This window comes from Nomascus leucogenys, chromosome X (genome assembly GCF_006542625.1).
Source record: "Nomascus leucogenys isolate Asia chromosome X, Asia_NLE_v1, whole genome shotgun sequence".
In the NCBI taxonomy this organism is placed as follows: Eukaryota; Metazoa; Chordata; class Mammalia; order Primates; family Hylobatidae; genus Nomascus; species Nomascus leucogenys.
In genome coordinates this window covers 109,531,073-109,549,220 of record NC_044406.1, presented here as the reverse complement: position 1 = coordinate 109,549,220, position 18,148 = coordinate 109,531,073, and the positions used below count along the sequence as shown (strand labels likewise).

Genomic DNA, 18,148 nt, shown 5'->3' with positions numbered 1-18,148 from the left:
CTCTGGTGTTGGACATTTGGTCATTATTTGTCAATAAGAAACACATTCATGTTATCAGGATAACACGAAAGGCAAATAATAATGTCCTAATCATAGAAACCATGTTAAGGCCATAGTTCATTTTTTAAAAAATCATTAGAATGGAATTATTTTTTAAAAGTGTTTTCTTTCTGGATTACATTTTTTTTCCGGTGGTAGAATTTATTCTTTAATATCATTTGGCAAAATCAATGGTTTTGGCAGCCATTGGACTGGTTCAGTTCTTAAGGCAACAGGTCCCTTGCTTGAAGCAGCCACTTGAGAGAAAGTGAGGATTTGCTCTTGGGAGGAAGACCTGAGTAAGTTCAAGGAGCAAATTTAGTGACTACCAGGAAAGAAAACTGTCAGGTTCTTCATACTTCCAGGAGGCAGTACCAGCATAGAATCATGCAAACCAACGAAGAGCACAATATACTCACCCTACTCCTCGATCCCAAACCAGAGTCTTGGGGATTCACAGGAACTTCTGCTAAGACCCAGGAAGTGCCATCGATCTGTAATGATTCTTGCCTACACACATAACAGTGTCAATAAAGAGTCATTGGGATCCATCTTAACCCTGAGTATCCGAAATGTCAACCTTTAGGGATGGCTCCTGCCAATAAAAGGTCCATTTTGTTGCAGGCAAAGGCAGATGCAGATTCATATCCATTACCCACGGCCCAAGAAAGTCAAAGAATTCTGGGTGTGGAAGAGAAGTGGTTAAGAGACGATGGCATAGGAGAGGAGAATTGTAGACATACATGGAAGAAGAAGAAATACACACAAAACTGAAGATCTCATGTATACCAATGGGAAATACAGTATAACCTCATTCATCTATGTGCCGCCAAATATGAAGCTGAGGGATTTTGGAGATGGGCTGTCCGAGAGTGTAACTTTTTACTATCTTTGAATAGAAGACTTGCTAAGCAAATGCATGGGATTTAAAAAAAAAACAAAGATAGCTAGTGACAGGGAGGAGGAACGTGTTTTAATTTCTTCAGAGAACAAATTCTTTTTAGGTATCTTAAGAGTACCCATGTGAAAGGAAACACCACTGATTTTAATTGCAGGCATTTTTTGAAACAATTTAAACAAATTCCCTATGTTTTTTCCTAGCATCACATTGGTCAGTTTATTCTAGTTCCTATATATTTTTGAAGATATAGTAAAACTGCATTTCTCTATCAATGTTCTATAAATCATAACGAGCATTTTACCATTTATTTAAATAATGGAGGTTCAGTTGCACATCCCATCCTCCTCTCTCATTTCCTCATATGCCTCTCAAGTTAAGGCACCCACCTATCCTACAATTATCATTGCAGTCAAGGGGCTCAGAATGGTCCCTTTAAATATTCTGTTACAATGTTCCCAAGAGCACACATGTGCTGATTTTCATCTTGGAATATATAGACACTGGGAGTCTATTTTAATCCCTAGAGAGGACTAAAGTCTGGTATAATTCTATGGTGAGGTTGGGTAGGGTTTGTTAATAACTTTCCACCTCAGTCACAGATAGCTTGTTTCACTGACCCTACCCTGTCTAGTAAGGTAAGGCTAGATGGGAAAGCGAAGTGGTGCCCTTTACCCAAGATTAAGGGAATGAAGTAGGGTGGATAAGAACATAAACGTTTGAGGGGACAGGCAGCTGCAGAAGGAGGCTGATGTGCCTATGTGGTAGTTCTGCACATAGATCCTCCATTCTGCTGTATTTACAATGATAGACTTTCACTGGCTATGTCACAAACCCCTGGTGATCTGGGTTTATCACTGAAACAACCTACTGGCTCTTAATTACTGCATCTGCACACACATTGTAATAAAGCATGAACACTAAAGGGTGATTTGCGGGTTAAAAATTCCCAAACCACAGCTCTAATTTACATGATCCTTGCATGTGCGTTTACAGTTCATCAAGGAATGATCAAGTCTGTTTTGTTTAGGTCCTGCTCAGGTTTGGGAAATTGGGAAAGCCAAGGAGTATTCTGGTTTCAGCTTGTAGGTCTGGTTCAGGGGCTGCCTCAGAGACTGACCTTGTTCTTAATTCCTTGTATCCATAAAAATAAAATAAAATAATAAAACATTAGTTTTATTAGTTTAAGCTCATGCACATTTACGACAGCCTGAAAATTTGCTGTTTCTTTCCATAGTATGGTAACTTTTCTAGACTAATCTCAGAATGTGTAATGTCTCATGCCAGGGAAGAAAAAGTCAATGACTTAATATAATTGCCCATTTATCATTAGTTAAATGTTGGAGAGAGAGAGAGAGACAGAAAGATAAGTGATACAAGTATTTCTCCCTCTTCTGGTTTCATAGATAATAGGTCTGAAATGTTTTTGAAAAAGTAAAAGCACTTATAAATGTCAGGCGTTGTGATTATTGTCATTTTTAGTAATCAGTACTGAGGGCTGGAACAGCTTAAATATGCCATTTGCCTAGTAACCAAGGTAGTTGCGAATGAACCTGATTCTTATGGAAATGTATCGCATATAATCAGATTCACATTGCTCATTGGATAGGTGGTAGTGCTAAATTGCCATCTGCAATATTATCACAAGAGGTGACTCTGAAAGTCAGCAGAGATTTATGACAGCATTAGCTGTGTGACCTTCTCAAAGTCATCACCATCTCTGGATCGCACTTTCTCTGTGAAATGATGGTATATTCAACAGTCAATTGTCATGTTAACGAGATGGGACACAATGAAGAGATGTAAATCTCAAGCCATTTTGCTAATACAGTAAAACCTCACTGATTTGGAGGAACAGAGGGAAAGGATTGTCTGAATGAGTAAAGCAAGTCCTGCATTACAAAATAGGTTTAAAGAATGACAATTTTATTACGTTAAGTCTATTTTGTAATTCAAACTGACTATAAAACATTGCCTTAGTGGAGATCCTCATGAGAGCTACTTTAGCATATAGATATGTAACGAATATGATTATATCTAATAAATGCTTCCAACATTTGAAAAGGGTTTGTTCTCTTAAGAAAAAATTCAACTGACATTCCAATCTAAACTCTTCATTTGCTTAACAAACCTTTCTTGTCCTCGTGCCTGATAATATAAAGTTAACTTGTAGACTGGTCCCTGTCTAGTTTATCACAAATTATTAATCAGAGGGCTTCAAATTAATGAGGTTTTACTGCTATTTCTACCTCCTTCTCCATTGATTTTTTTTTTTTTTTGCATCACTAATACGTAGTGGTAACCAGATTCACGTTCATCTCTTGCCCCTTCTCTTGCTCACTCTCAGAAAACAGCAGGTAGCAAGAAGGAAGAAGATAAAGGCAAGCTTCTTGGTAATCCAGAAATGGAATAAGCAATCGTTGGGTATGCAGCACTGATCGATCATACTATTATCCATAGTTGAGAAAAGGGTTGACTTATTTCAAAAGACTGGCTGTAGGAATGACCAAGAAAAGCGATTTGAAAGATGCCTGGCAGGTAGCACTATGGTTAGAGAAGTTGAAAACATTTAGGATCTACTGAAATATTTTTCTATTTGCATATCAAAATTCAGATTATCTGGAAATCGTGAGCTGTCAGTAAAGTTACTTGATAAAAAACTTTGCAGCAGTACTAGCTGAGGGAAAAAAGCTTGATTGCTGGTTGTAATTAAAAAATAGCTGGTCTAAAGTTTTGGGGTCTTCATGTACCAAAACATCTGGGTGAAAAGTAAAAAGTCAGCCAAATATGTGCAGATTTTTTTGTTTGTTTATATAACATCAAACGTCTGGTTATCTGAAAACTTCTGGGCACTTGGCATCATGTGGATGTTTTAGAGTCATCTTGTTACAGTCCATGGCTCCTTTTTAACCATGATGAGTATGAATGATGAATTCGTGAGAGCAATGCATCCAATCCAGCTCAATTTTCATTCTGCAACTCACTTCAATGATACAATTAGGTTCTCCGTGCTAATAACATGAGAAAAAGCCTGGGAAGACAGGTGCTAAATACTTTGGCCATCAAGTTGGCCATTGTAAATATGAAATGAGCCAAAAGCTTGGCTAAATTGTCAGTGTCATCAGTTCACATTGGTGGGAAAGAAAGTTACTGCTTTTTGACACATAGTAAAACCTTGATTAATTGGAATCCATAAGGGATGAATGGAATTTTCAATAAGAACAACCGTTTTGTTCATTGTTGGCTAATAACAGTTTTTCTTAAAATGCTTCTATCTACTTTCTTGTCTCAGGGAAGCAGCCTCTAACGTTTGAGGGTCAATCCAGATGGAGAGAAGATAGAGGAGAAAGAGCCGAATGTGACCCAACCATAGGTCATCTCTTGGTAAGTGATTTTTTAAAAAAATAAATTCCTTGCAGTCTTCTTTTTTGGAATACTATTGCTGCTTTCTCATCAATGTGAAGTACTGAGGGGGCAATTCAGTTAGTTGGGGTACTGGTTAGGTGAGTTCTGGTTAATCAAGGTTTTACGATAAAAGGCCATGCCAATGCCTGGTAAGATTATTTGCTGAAGAAAGTTCTTTTAAAATTTATTTCTTTGAAAGTGTTCTGGATCAGTGTTTCCAAACCCATATTATATTTGCAGACTGGCAAACTAACTTTTCCATCAGGATCCTGAGGGATAGAGAGGGAAAGAGAGGAGCAGAAGTGCAACCATTGTCTCTGAAGAAGAAAAGTTTTGGCTTGCCTGTCTGTTGGTCTGTGGTTGGGAAACACTGTTCTTCACCTTAAGATGCCCATAGGATCTTGGTCGTACAAGAGGTGAGTTTACATGCTTCAATATAATTCTCATGCCCCTTGGGCCATGGAGGATTCTGTTTTCAGGTCCTCTCCTGTACTTACCCGAAGTGTGTTTCCATGACTTGGTATCGCGGCTTCTGAGCTTGCCCCTATTTCTTGTTGCTTGGATGATGGCTATTCATTCATTCTAGCTCCAAAGAGCATTAGAAGTCAAAGGAATGCCAAGTAAGATGGGTTTTCTCATGATGGCAGCCTGGATAACAATTAGACCTACCTGAACCAAGACCATGGCTAAGGAGAAGCTAAATCAGGGATTCATACACACATATAGTATCACAGTTAGGCGACGCACTTGCTTAAATACACAAAATGTCTCTGCAAAGTCTCTATATGGGGTGGCCTATTGAAGAAAGACCCCATTTAACTTGAAACTGAGCTTGTTATTTGGCTTTCAAGTTAAGTGGGGCCTGCTTAAATGGGCTATCACATATAGAGAACAACATCTCATCACTCAGACACATAATTGAAGAAGCCACCCTTACTCAAGCAACCAATCTCTGTGAGCAACCATCACAACCTAGAAAAAATAAGGCTATGCCCTGACTTTTCAGTAGATGGATCTGATTTTTCATACCACTCAACTGAGGCAGGCGGGGACAGTCTCACAGGAAAGCCTTGGACTCTTGAAAGCCTAGGGCATTGAAACCCACATCATGGCTTTCATAAGGCAACCAATCTGGTGGGTGAAGGAAGGGAAAGGGTGTGGTTGGAGCCTCTGTCTGGGAGTTTAAGAAGGGACCCAAGTTAGATCAAAAATGTGGGCAGTGCCCTAAAGTCTTTTTGGTTCCCAAAGCTGCCAGGCAGGGGAATAACCTGGTCATTCCACTTTATGTGTGAGTCTTGTGCTCTCTCCTCAATAATAAGATAACAGTCTTGCCGATTACTCGTCACTAAGGGTACCCGGTTGTGGTGACATTGAGGCTGACCTTGGAGTCACCGCCCCCGCTGCCGCACTCTCCTTTGTCGTACCACCATTTGTTTTTCAATTTGTCCAAGAGGCCTTGCTCATTCAGTTTTAATACTGCCAGGTTAACAGCATTTCTTGAAACGATAAAACATAACTTGTAAGAAAATGCACAAATGCTTAGGAAATCGTTAACGTATAAAAAGGAGCACAAGAGGACAAATTGGCTAAATTTCACAGAACGTGGAGCTATAAAAATGTCTGTACAGCAAATACAGGGTTAAATATTGGAAGGTGGCATGGAGGATAACATTTGCTCAAAACTGAAGTGTGCGGGATGGGGAAATTGTCTTTGAGAAAAAAAGTAACAAGAACACCACATCCATGCAATTAACATTCGTCACATATGGCACCATAACTTGGCTTTTACCATTTAAATTGAAAAAGCCGTTGAACTGTAAAATTAAAACAGCAACAAACAGTCAGAGAGGACAACACAGAGAGAGAACATTAAAAAAAATGGATGCATTAAATAGATGAAACCGTAATTTACCGTCTTATTTAACTCCATGGAATATTGTAGATTTTAAACTTTTAAAAGTTACCTCAAAATCCACAAGAAAGAAAATGACAACAAAATGCATCAGGGTAGGTGGAATACTATAACAACACGGATATTGTTATATTATTCCACCCACCTTAATGCTGAGCCTTTAGGGGTTGCCACACCATAGCCTTTGGAATCCAGATTTCCACCAACTTTCATTGTATCACATGGTTTTCTCTGCTCAATGTACTCATTCATGGTTGACTCCAGCAGGAAGGCGAACTTTCCCTTGGACTTTCGCACTCGGGCCACTCCGTCTGCTGTTGTTTTAGTAAACACAGATGGCTCCGCTGATTTCATGTAAGACCACATTTTCTCGTACACAGCAATTTTGGATCTCTGCACCAAAGAGATAAGAATTCTTAGTTGCCAGATATTCATTCTGGAGGAGGGTTAGTGCAGTAGTTTTTTTTTTTTTAATTGCAATCCACAGTAATAAAAAACACGTTATACTGCAACCTAGTAGACACATTCATACATATGTAAACATTGTTTCCAAAACAAGTTCTCAAAACCACCCTCACCCTTGCTATGTGTGATGTTCTCTGATATTTTCTATTTTATTCTAATTCATTTTAAATAATGTTGCTCAGGACCCACTAAATGGATTTCATGGCCCCACTAATTGGTTGCAATCTTATTTGAAAAACACTTTCTTAGTTCAACCTTCCTCTCAATGAAAAAATCTCCTCTACAATATCCTGCTATGTTTATCTAATCATAACAGGATATGCCTAATCAAAGACCATTGTAAGGTAGTATACAGCCATTTTAGTCAGCCCACTCCAGCATGAGACATCAATTATTGTAAGAAAGTACCTCCTTATTCTGAGATGATCTTTGTTTTTCTATAACTCCCATTCCTTTTTACAATTTCAACTTTTATTTCAGACACAGGGGTACATTTGCAGATGTGTTACATAGAAATATTTTGTGATGCTAAGGTATGGAGTATGGATCTTGCCACCTAGTTTGTGAATATTGTATTCAATAGGTAGTATTTTAATCCACACCCCCGGTACTATCCCCTAGAGCTATGTAAAATAATTCTGTCCCTTTTTACAACGGTTCTTTTTTTTTTAATGTACAACGGTTCTTTAATTATTGAAAGGCCTTTATTATGTCCCCTTCTCATCTCTTCGTCAGGTAAAACTCTGGCTGATATTGTTTCCAGAACTCTCACAACTTTGGTTTTCCACTCGTATGCACATTGTAGTTGGTAATGTCTGTCTCTAATTGGAGTGTATAGAAATAGACACAGTACTGCAAATAAATGACCAGAACAGAATGAAAACAACAACAACAACAACAAACGTTTGCTTCTTGTTTTAGAGCATTCTTTTCTGTTTTCTTTCTTTCTTTCTTTTCCTTTCTTTCTTTTTTCTTTCTTTCTCTCTTCTTTCTTTCTCTTTCTTTCTTTCTCTTTCCTCTTTCTTTTCTTTCTTTCTTTCTTTCTTTCTTTCTTTCTTTCTTTCTTTCTTTCTTTCTTTCTTTCTTCCTCCCTCCTTCCCTCCCTCCCTTCCTTCCTCCCTTCCTTCCTTCCTTCCTTCCTTCCTTCCTTCCTTCCTTCCTTCCTTCCTTCCTTTGCTTCTTTCGTCTCACTCTGTCGCCCAGACTGGAGTGCAGTGCTGTGATCTTAGTTCACTGCAGCCTCGACCTCCCAGGCTCAAGTGATCCTCCTCCGTCAGCCTCCTGAATACCTGGGACTACAAGTGTGCACCACCAAGCCCAGCTAATTTTGTTTATTTTTTTGTAGAGACGAGGTCTAACTATGTTTCCCAGGCTGGTCTCAAACTCCTGAGCTCAAGTGAATCTCCCTCCTCAGCCTCCCAAAGTGTTGGGATTACAGGAGTGAACACCTGGCCTGGAGCATTATTTTCTACCAATGCTGCTTGAATTTGCATTAATATATTTAGTCATTCCTCTATCCTTTCAACAAATTTTTTTTTTTATTGAGAAGCACTGGAAGAATATAATAGAGTGAATAGAGTCTTTCCATCAACTCAGGTTGAGGTCAAACCAAAACTTAGTTCTTTCTGCCAAGTCAAGTCTCCATCTTTACCTTTTTGAATTTTGCATATAATCCCATTAAATTTCATATCAATTCAGGTGGTCCCTAGAACATGTATTAAGTGCTTACTGTGCCTCTAGCCCTATGTTAGTCATTCTGGAGATTATAAAAGAATTGTAGACTTAATGACTCAAAAACTTCCAATTGACTTGGGAGCTAGGTCCTTAGGAATGAAAATCCTAGAAAAAAATTCTAAGGTGATACTTGACCAGAGGTCGAGATAGCATGGCAGAAACCATAAACATATACCATGTTTTCAAATGTCTTTTTGTGGGGTTTCCTGGTCCCCACCCCAACTTTCTTGATTATTTATTTAGTTGCTCTTCTCTAGACTTCGGCCGGCTGTGTTGCATCTTTCTTGGGGCCTGCTTGGACCTGCCCAAATAATTCCAGGGGGCCTGGAACTTCCAGAACTATCACCATGGACTCAAATTGCTGGCCTCAAGCAATCCTCCCACCTTCACCTGGCAAAGTGCTGGGATTACCGGCCTGAGCTACCTCTCCCTGCTGGATCACCATGGACATTAAGCATTGTGTTTATGGCAATCAGACCCTCATGGAAGCCCTCACAGAGTCAGTGAAACTCTTCACTGAGATGGGAACACATTTGGTTTGCACAAATTATAGCAAAGGAAGCCACTGTGGCTGAAATTAAATGAGAAAAAGGGAGAGTGGTAGGAAATCAGGTTAGGTGGATAATCAGAGGCCAGCTCTTGTAGGGCCCTGTAGGTCATGGTAAAAAGTTTGGATTTATTCTACCTGTTATAGGAGACTATTGGAAGATTTTGAGGAGGGGTGTGATAAGATCTTACTTAAATTTTTAAAGGATTACTCTTACTGCCATATGGAGAATAGACTATATGTTGGGTCAGAGTGGAAGAAAGGGAAATTAGTTAGGAGGCTATTCTAATAGTCCAGAGGAGAGAAGATTGTGGCTTAGACTAGGGTGGGAGCAATGGAGGTGGAAAGAAGAGGCTGGATTCCAGATGTGTTTTGGGAAGATAGCAAAGAAGCCCTGATGATGGACATCTCCACCTGATGGTCCTGTAGACATTTTCAGATTAAATTTTTCCCAACCAAATCTATATTATATACCTTGTAAAGCCTGGGTTTCCTTCTACATTCTATCAGTAAACCACCTAACCTCCAAGCTAAAGGGTTTGGTTTTACTTTTCCCTCACTCCCTCATTCTGCCATGTTTTTTCTAATATAGTAATGCCTTTAGAATCTGTCCTCTCATCTTCCTTTCATTCTCATTACCATTGCCCTCCCTTGGTCAGGCTCCACCATTGTTTTGTCTAGACTGTCTTGCTTCCTAACTGGCCTCCCTGCTTCATCTCTCTCTTCAATTTATCCTCCAGTGATTGTTCCAAAATGCAAACTTAATCAAGTTACTTCATTCTTTAAAATCCTCGGATAGTTCCCTAATACCTACAGGAAAAAAAATCCAAACTCTTATGTATGATATTCAAGAGTGCTTATGATCTTGGTTACACTCTCCTGTGATTAGGTCATGCTGGGCTACTCACTGGTCACTGAAATAAGCCACTTCCATGTCTTATGCCTTTGGTTATGCTTTTGCTTCTGTTTAAATTACCTTATTCATCTACAAGATCCAGAGTAGATGTCATGTCTTCTGTGAAGTCTTTCCTAACCCTTTCCTGTCCCCACAGAAGTGCTTCTTTGGGTGTCCTCCCAAAGGCATTTGCTCATAGCTTTGCTATAGAGCTTAATTGCAGTAGGGTGAGTTGACTATGTGTCTCTCTTCCCCTGTTACTTGAGTGTTTCTTGAGGACAAAGTCCATGCCTTATTAATTTTGCTAGCCCTCTTGGCAGCCAGCAAATTGCTCTATACAAGACAGATAAGTTTTCTTAATAACTGAAGCTTAGGCTTGACCATGGTGACGACCAGCTTGCTGGTCAAAGATATCAGAAGTTCAGGTAAAAATGGCTACCAGCACTATCTTTATAGCACTGTAGAATTCTAGAGCTGAAATTTTTCTAAAAATCACTGAGTACCTTGCTAAACCAATTTGGATATATGCTTTTCAATCCTCTTTTTAAATTCTACTTAGTCTGCCTTTGATGCCCACATGAATAACTTCTCCCCAAATAATCCCTAACAATGAAGGCCTTTTAAGATTAAAATCTCACCCATAGTCATTTATGCTCATTCCATATTACATTATCCTCTTTTGACACATAAAACAATTTTTAAGCATTGTAATGAAATACATTGTCAAGGACTTTATTTCAGTAGACATTTCCTAGTCAGTTACCCAAAGAATTAAAAAATAGTCAATAAATAGATACACAGAAAGATATAAAAATAATGTAAAAACACCTGTGTACCTGCCATAAAGCTTAACAAATTAAACATTATGAAGTTAGTTAAAGTCTGCTTATCTACCCCTCGCTAAATACATATTCTTCTCTACTCGCCAAAAGTAACCACTATACTGAATTTAGCCTTTACTATTCCCTTGCACCTTTTTATACTTTCACTAGAATAAGCATATTTCCTTTATAATGGCTTCATAGCTCTTCAATCTATGAACACACTATGTTTTATTTACCCAACCCCTTTTGAAGGGCTCTTAGATAATTTCCATTTTCTTTGGCATTATAGAAAACTCTGTAGTGGGTATGCATTTTTGTGCATTTATAAAGAGCTGTTTTGTGTTCTTCATCTTGGCCCAACCAGACCTGAATACAAAGTGGGGGTCCAGGAAGGGGAGACTTCAGACATATTTGTCTTTTACACTATTTGCAAACAGGCCATTGCTTCCAAAGATAAATTTATAAGCCAAGGGCAAAGGGGTCCATGAATTCTGATCCAAGTACACTATAATTTGGACTCATTTACTTGAGCTCTTTGATTGCTGATACAGGTTAAAAGGTTTATTTCTTTAGGTAATGATGCATTTCTAGGAGAATAAATAGCAGTGCTTGAAGCAGGCCCTTTAAATGCACATGGTGTACATGTGGCAGATATTAATGAATGCATTAAGTGACAAGTCAGTTAGTGGCAGAAATGATTGGACTCTTTGATGACTGAATTCTCAAAGAGATTAGAAGGGGGAAAAGAAATGACTCATAAGTAAGAGAAATTAAGCTGAAACGTTTATCTTTCCAACTAGTATTTAAGTGTCAGTATAACATTCAGACCATAAAGAAGAAAAAAAAATAGCATTTCCTCTTTTTTCTTTCCTTTTTTTTTTTTGCATTCTGTCTTATTTTGGCTGAAATAAAGAAGGCAATCAAAGGGACTGAATCTTAGCTCTATCATCTGGGAGAAATTAAACAATTTATGGGCAGGATGTGTAATAACAAGTTCATTTTTCTCCAACCCATCACGATTCATTTCTTTCATCCCACAGAGCACCATTTTGTACCTAAAAAGGAACAAACATTGGTTATAAAGAAAGGCCACAAGACATTCTCAAGCACTGCTAGATAATTAGCAACCGAAATCCAAAGGAGAAATACATAAATGGAGGAGGAACAGATTAATCCCAAATAGCAGATATGGTAGAGCCTTAGCATTAATGGATTCAACAGTTGTAGCTCTAACTATTTGTAATACATCATGAAGGTCAAATATATGAAGAAATTTGTCTTTTTGTTGATGTGAAAATTTGAATCTTGGGCCCTGTGAGTCTGGTACACAGAAGCCTACCACTTAGACCTTGTGTCTCTTTGCATTGGTGTTGTTCACTCCTAGTCATTGTGCATATAGTAGCTCTCTAGTGATAAAACTATTCTTTATGTAAGTTCAAAGTAACTATATAATGCAGTGCTTAAGAGCATGTAGTCAGACTGCTTGGGTTTGAATCACACTTGCTAAGTACATAAATTATCTAGCGTCTATGTATCTCAATTTCCTCATCCGTAAAATGGGATGATTTTTTAAGTGTATACTTCAAAGGTTTATTGGGAGAAATTAAATGGGTTAATACATACTTAGAACAATCCCTGAAGCACAGGAAGTGGGAAAAACATTACATATCTTTATAATAAAGAAAGTATAATTTGTTTTACTGACAGAATTTATTTTAATGGTATTATAAATTACTTCAGTTCTATATTTACAGAATCATTACTTCATTTTATGGGAGAAATCACATGCTTAAGTATTATTTGTATATTTGGATCTCCAAACATATGCCTGGTGAATGACCAGGGTCTGCCATCAACAAAAATTACTCTCATTTGAAATTGGATTTTAAAAATTTTGTTGTTGGTGGAGGAGAATGGGCAGGATGGCAACTTTTCCTTTTACATTTATGTGTTGTAGTTAAGTTGAGGCTTATACATTAAAATCCTCATTAACCAGAACACTGCTACTGGGGAAACTTGGTGAATAAAATTTTCCGCTTTCCTGTGAGATAAAATAGGATATCCATTGGTCAGTAGTATATCCACTTGGAGTCAGTAGAATAACAGAATTTTAGAGCTAGAAGGCACCTTAAAAACCATTTTGTTCAGCCTCTCACCCGATTAAGTGATAGCTTCTTGCTTAAATGCTTCTGGTGAAGAGGCACTCCCTAGCTCAGAGGAGGCATAGGAAGTAGCTTATTCCATGGTGGGACAATTCAAGTTGATAGAAAGTTCCTTTGGTTTGGCTGATATTCTTAATGAAAGCCTCTCCTCTCCAATCCTACTTCTGTCTCCTGCTTGAATTGGGCAGTACTTCCTCTCTGTTTCCATTTCTCCACTGTAGGGAATACTGATTATTTTGCTTTGCAATGGTTATCCCCAGCCAAATCTGAGTTCTTTGAGAGTAGGGATCATGTCTTTTTTTGTCACCGCACCACGGGTGTCTAGCATGATGCCTGGCACACAATAAACTCTCACTATGTGTCGGTGGAATGAGTGAATATTAAAATTGAAGTGTCACCTACTGGTCCTAATTTTTCCCTTTGTAGCAATACAGAATCAATATGCTCTCTTCCTGACACAATGTACAGCCTGGAATCTACTGCTACAATGTCACCTGTTAATTGCCTTGTTTGCAGGCTAAACATTTTAAGGGCCTTCATTTGTTACTTTTATGACACAAATTCCATTCAACTCCCCTTTTCTGGTCACAATCTTCTAGACACCTTTTCAGTTTTTAAAGTCCCTCCTAAAATGTGGTCCCCCAAATTGAGCACAATATGCTTGATACAGTGACATTAACATAAAGGACAATGGAACCATCTCTTCTCGTGGTCTTGACCTGAGCACAATTCCTCAATTTGACAGGATTCAACATCCACTTTCCCATATGTTGATAGTCCAGAATTAACTGAATTAACAAAATGGACTAATAAATTGGAAGCATGATTATCAACAGAAGCATAATATGCTATTCATTTATGCTATTCATTTACTGTCAGAATACAGACAAAGTATTACATAATTTGTAAAGACGGTATTGGTGTTTGTAACATCTCTATTCCCCAACATGTAATGAAGGAGAGGTCGGGGAAGATAGTTTTAGGCACTTTGTATTCCAGTGTTCCTCAAAGGAAAATAGGCCAGCTTTATGCATGTAATTATTTTTTTGAACACTGTTGCCACCATACCTATTTTGTCCATTTCCATCATTGTATGTATAGGACTAGCCTTTTATATACATGTCAAAGGGGCTAGATTTGACTTTGGGGTGCTCATCTTCTACCACTTTCTCCCTGTTTCACTGTCTGCCTCCCTCAGAGATACAACTTGTACCCCTTTTCTGATATCAGCGGTCATGGTCCTCATAGAGGTGTTCACTAACAGTATAATGGCTTCTGTTACCCCTGAGCAAGGGGTCATTTTGATTTGAATAGGGGATTCGTACCCCAAAAAGGAGAGTGGGCTTCTTGGCATTATAAAAGGTGCCTTTCAAGGTCTGGAGAAGGCTGCCTTGTGTATGAGGCACTAAGAAAGGGAAATATGGCAAGAGTTTCAAACAAAAATGACTTTCCCTCACTCATTTTGCTTTCTCTAAGTTTATTGTGGACTACTTCTTGCTTGACAATTTGGTCCATTTTTTCTTCAGATTATATATTTAAGATAATATAATTATAAACTACAATCTGCTTTTTCTTCTGAATTATTTAGCGTCCTCTGTAATTTCTGCTTTTTTTTTTTTTTTTTTTGAGACGGAGTCTCACTCTGTCGCCCAGGCTGGAGTGCAGTGGCGCGATCTCAGCTCACTGCAAGCTCCGCCTCCCGGGTTCATGCCTTTCTCCTGCCTCAGCCTCTCCGAGTAGCCAGGACTACAGGCGCCCGCCACCACGCCCGGCTAATTTTTTGTATTTTTAGTAGAGATGGGGTTTCACCTGGTCTCGATCTCCTGACCTCGTGATCCACCCGCCTCGGCCTCCCAAAGTGCTGGGATTACAAGCGTGAGCCACCGCGCCCGGCCAATTTCTGCTTTTAATAAAGGCTCAGGTGTCTAGGTGGTAAAAATTCAAAAGGGTGGCTTTGGGCCTCCATCTGCCTGAACGAACACTTACAGGACCCGTGTGCCTTGTGTGCCTTCTCTAACATTCAGGAGCAAATGTTCCCTCACAGAATTGACCAATACTAGGATATGGATAGGTGATCCTTACAAGGCAAGGTGCTAGAAGGAAAGAAGGCCAATGATGCCACAGCTCTGGAGAGCTCCTGACCTCCTCCTCTTTTCCTCCTTTCTTCTTTGCCTCTTCTAATGTTTGATGGGATTGGAAGAGGACAATGTGCTTGCATGTCCTAGTAGGGTGGGTGGGGTAGGACTATAAGGGAGGGGTAAGGTGTGGCTGGGGTGGGTCCATTCTCAAATTCTTTAATGTAGTCACAAGTCTCAGGTCTACAGAAATTAAGTTCTTTAAGTTAAACTCCAACTGTGGAAATCTCAAGCACTTGGTTTACACTCACGAAGAGGAGATTTCTGTGGTGAGAATTACCTGCCATACAACTTCTCAAATACTCCCTTATTCAGAGAGGCCTTAGATTTGTCATGACTAGAAGCAGGAGATAGCTGAATATCTTCAAACTTTATATTTGCATAAAGCTTTCTGGGTGCCAGGGTGATTTAACACACACCATCTCATTTAAACCCCACAGCAGCCCTGTGAGGTGGGTGCAGTAGCTATTGTTTTTTCACTGCTTACTCCCCAGCACTGAGAACGGTGTGTGTGCCCAGTAGTGCCCCATAAATATATATTGAATGAAAGAATGAATTCCCATTTTATAAAAGATGGAACTGAGGGTAAGGGAGGGTAAGTGCAGTGGCAATGCCAAGAGGTGCCATAGTGGGCTTTAGCCTACTCACTCATTTCCATGAATCTACCCCCTCAGTATAAATCAAGCCTGAAAAAAACTGTGTGCTTGCTAAGCAAACAGTTTCCAAATAAGGCCTAAGCAGAATTCCACCTTGAAGAGTCTCCAATACAGAAATTCAAAGATTTGCCATTGACTCAACTACTTATCTTAGGTCACACAGCTAATGAGGAACAAGGCTGAGACACTATCTAAGTCAAGTGGAAAGGTTTCAGATAGATCTTTCCCCGTAATAACCCCAGCCTCTTTTGCTTGCTCTAGAACTGACAATATCCTTTTTGATGAAAGACGGCAACTCACCTCCAAAAACATTTTTTCCTTCTTGTCCAAGCTTTTTTTGAAGTTGGGGTAAGTTGTAAATTAACTCCAAATCCCCTCTCACTAAGGCACTGGAAGAAGTGAACATTCTTGTCACTCATTGTAACCCTGCTATAGGCCCTTAGTGTCCATACTTCACCACGTAAAGTGATCAGAGCATTTGAGGCAAAAGAAGAAAAACACGTCTGGGTTGCCAAATGCATCGGACACATTTTTTTCTTCCACATATGTTTTGAATAAGTCAATAGCTCTAATAAGGTGCATTTGGAAAAAGGAATCATTGATTTTTACAATTTTCCCCTTAAAGTAAAGGAAATGGTTTCCATTTTGATTTGGAGCAAGGCACACAACAAATGATATCATTTCTAAGCATGGCCAAAACCCCAATTTCACTTTCTTCCTTCACTTAGGTTTGCACATTTTTAACATTCAGAGAAGTACTGCTTGTCCATGTCCTTTTGCTTCAGACAATCAGCAGCTGTCATGAGACTGTGTATTGGTGAACACAGGGGAAAGGAAGGGAAAGAAATTCTGGTTTCTATTCTTAGTTTTTCTACTTGTGTGTTATGAGCCTGACTGAGTTATTTTGAGGGCTGGGCTTTTAGATAACTTCATTGGAGTTGGAGGTCACCTTTTGCCTAGACATTGAGTTTTGCCCTCAAATGTAAATGACTTTCCTTAACAGTTTCAAACTGTGTTCACAAGTCCAGGGACAGGTTTCCTTCCACCTCAAGGAGGGCTATTTCTGATGTCTCCTTTCCAAAGGTGCAGGTGACAATCAGCTAAGTTTCCTGAGACCTTTCTAGTGTCCCTCTCCGGCAGGCAAAGTCAGATTACTGTCCTGATTAATCTTCTGCTTCTCTTTCTGAGTCAGACTAAGCATATTCCAATGGGTTGAAAATAGTGCCAGTGGCCATGTGACTTTGAAAGCTAGAGTCAACACATTCTTCCAGAAAATGTTTCTAAGGTACCATTGCTCTATTCTGGGAGAATGGAGGAAGGGAAACAGTATCCTCTACCCGTGTGTCTCTCAGTAAGCAACAACTTTGCCTCTCAGGAGACATTTGGCAACAACTTTTCATTGTCACAACTTGGGGAGAGGAGTACTACTGATATCTAGTGGGTAGAAGCCAGCGGAGCTGTTAAATGTCTTACAATGCACAGGATAGCCCCCACCACCAGTAATTATCCGGCCCCAAATGTCAATGGTGCCAAGGTTGAGAAACTGCTATATGGACTTTGATTAAGCCATCATTAAGTAAGAAAACCCATCATAACTAACATTTAATTGAATACATACTTTTTGTTCCAGGTCCATTTCAAGGGTTTTACATGTGTTAACTCGTGTAATTCTCACAACTCTATGAAATAGATTATACTATTATATATTACCCCATTTAAACATGCAGAAACAGAGGCACAGAGGAGTTAAGTAGTTTGCCTCATGCCACACAGCTGGTATGTGGTGGCTCTGGGAATTCATTCATTCAGGGTCCAGAGTCTGCTCTCAAACAGTACACTATTCCTAGATAGGTTAAGCCATATGGTAGGGTTGGGATGACTTCACAGAAATTCTGCTTTCTGATTGAAATGATGCTTATGCTTTAGCATCGTTTCAAGGGGCATGATATTTCTATTATTCCCTCCCTGAAATGTAGGATTGGAGACTAAGGTGTCTTACCCTTAGTCCACATGAAAACCCCACCTTTTAAACCAGAAGTTGACAAATTATTTTTTTCTCCTTATTTTGAGACTGAAAATACATAAGGAGTATAACGTTATGTATTGAACTTATATGGCTGTTATAAGCCAAGACTGTGAGTCAACTTTTATTTTCACAGATGCTCCTCATTTTTCACTCCCCTGCATGGGCAGTACCACCTCTTTTTCATTTGCCTTATCAGGTAAAAGATGCCCTCCCCACCCCATCCTGTGCTCAGAAAAGAATTGGAAACATTCACACTGAGGTATAAATGATGAACAATATACAAAAGTGTGATCTCCTCACAGGATCAAACCACAGCTAAAGGAATGATAGCCTAATGGTGGACACATTAATTGGGTATGGAGGAGACGTTTGTGTGTGTGTGTGTGTGTGTGTGTGTGTGTGTGTGTGTTGAAAACCTGACTTTGCTATGTACCTTCACCTTTAGGTTGC

The 18,148-nt window shown here is 39.2% G+C and overlaps 1 protein-coding gene across 6 annotated transcripts in view; it reads right to left on the bottom strand.

Moving 5' to 3' along the window:
- GRIA3 (glutamate ionotropic receptor AMPA type subunit 3) overlaps positions 1-18,148 on the bottom strand; it is a 310,569-nt gene that overhangs the window by 19,597 nt on the left and 272,824 nt on the right. For 3 of the 6 annotated variants that reach the window (XM_030806409.1, XM_030806407.1, XM_030806405.1), the window contains one exon: positions 6,400-6,647. In XM_030806409.1, coding sequence (XP_030662269.1) covers positions 6,400-6,647 — 248 coding nt within the window. Of the gene's footprint in view, positions 1-5,723; positions 5,839-6,399; positions 6,648-18,148 lie in introns of all 6 variants that reach the window. The other 3 variants (XM_030806406.1, XM_030806411.1, XM_030806410.1) reach the window with 2 other exon arrangements.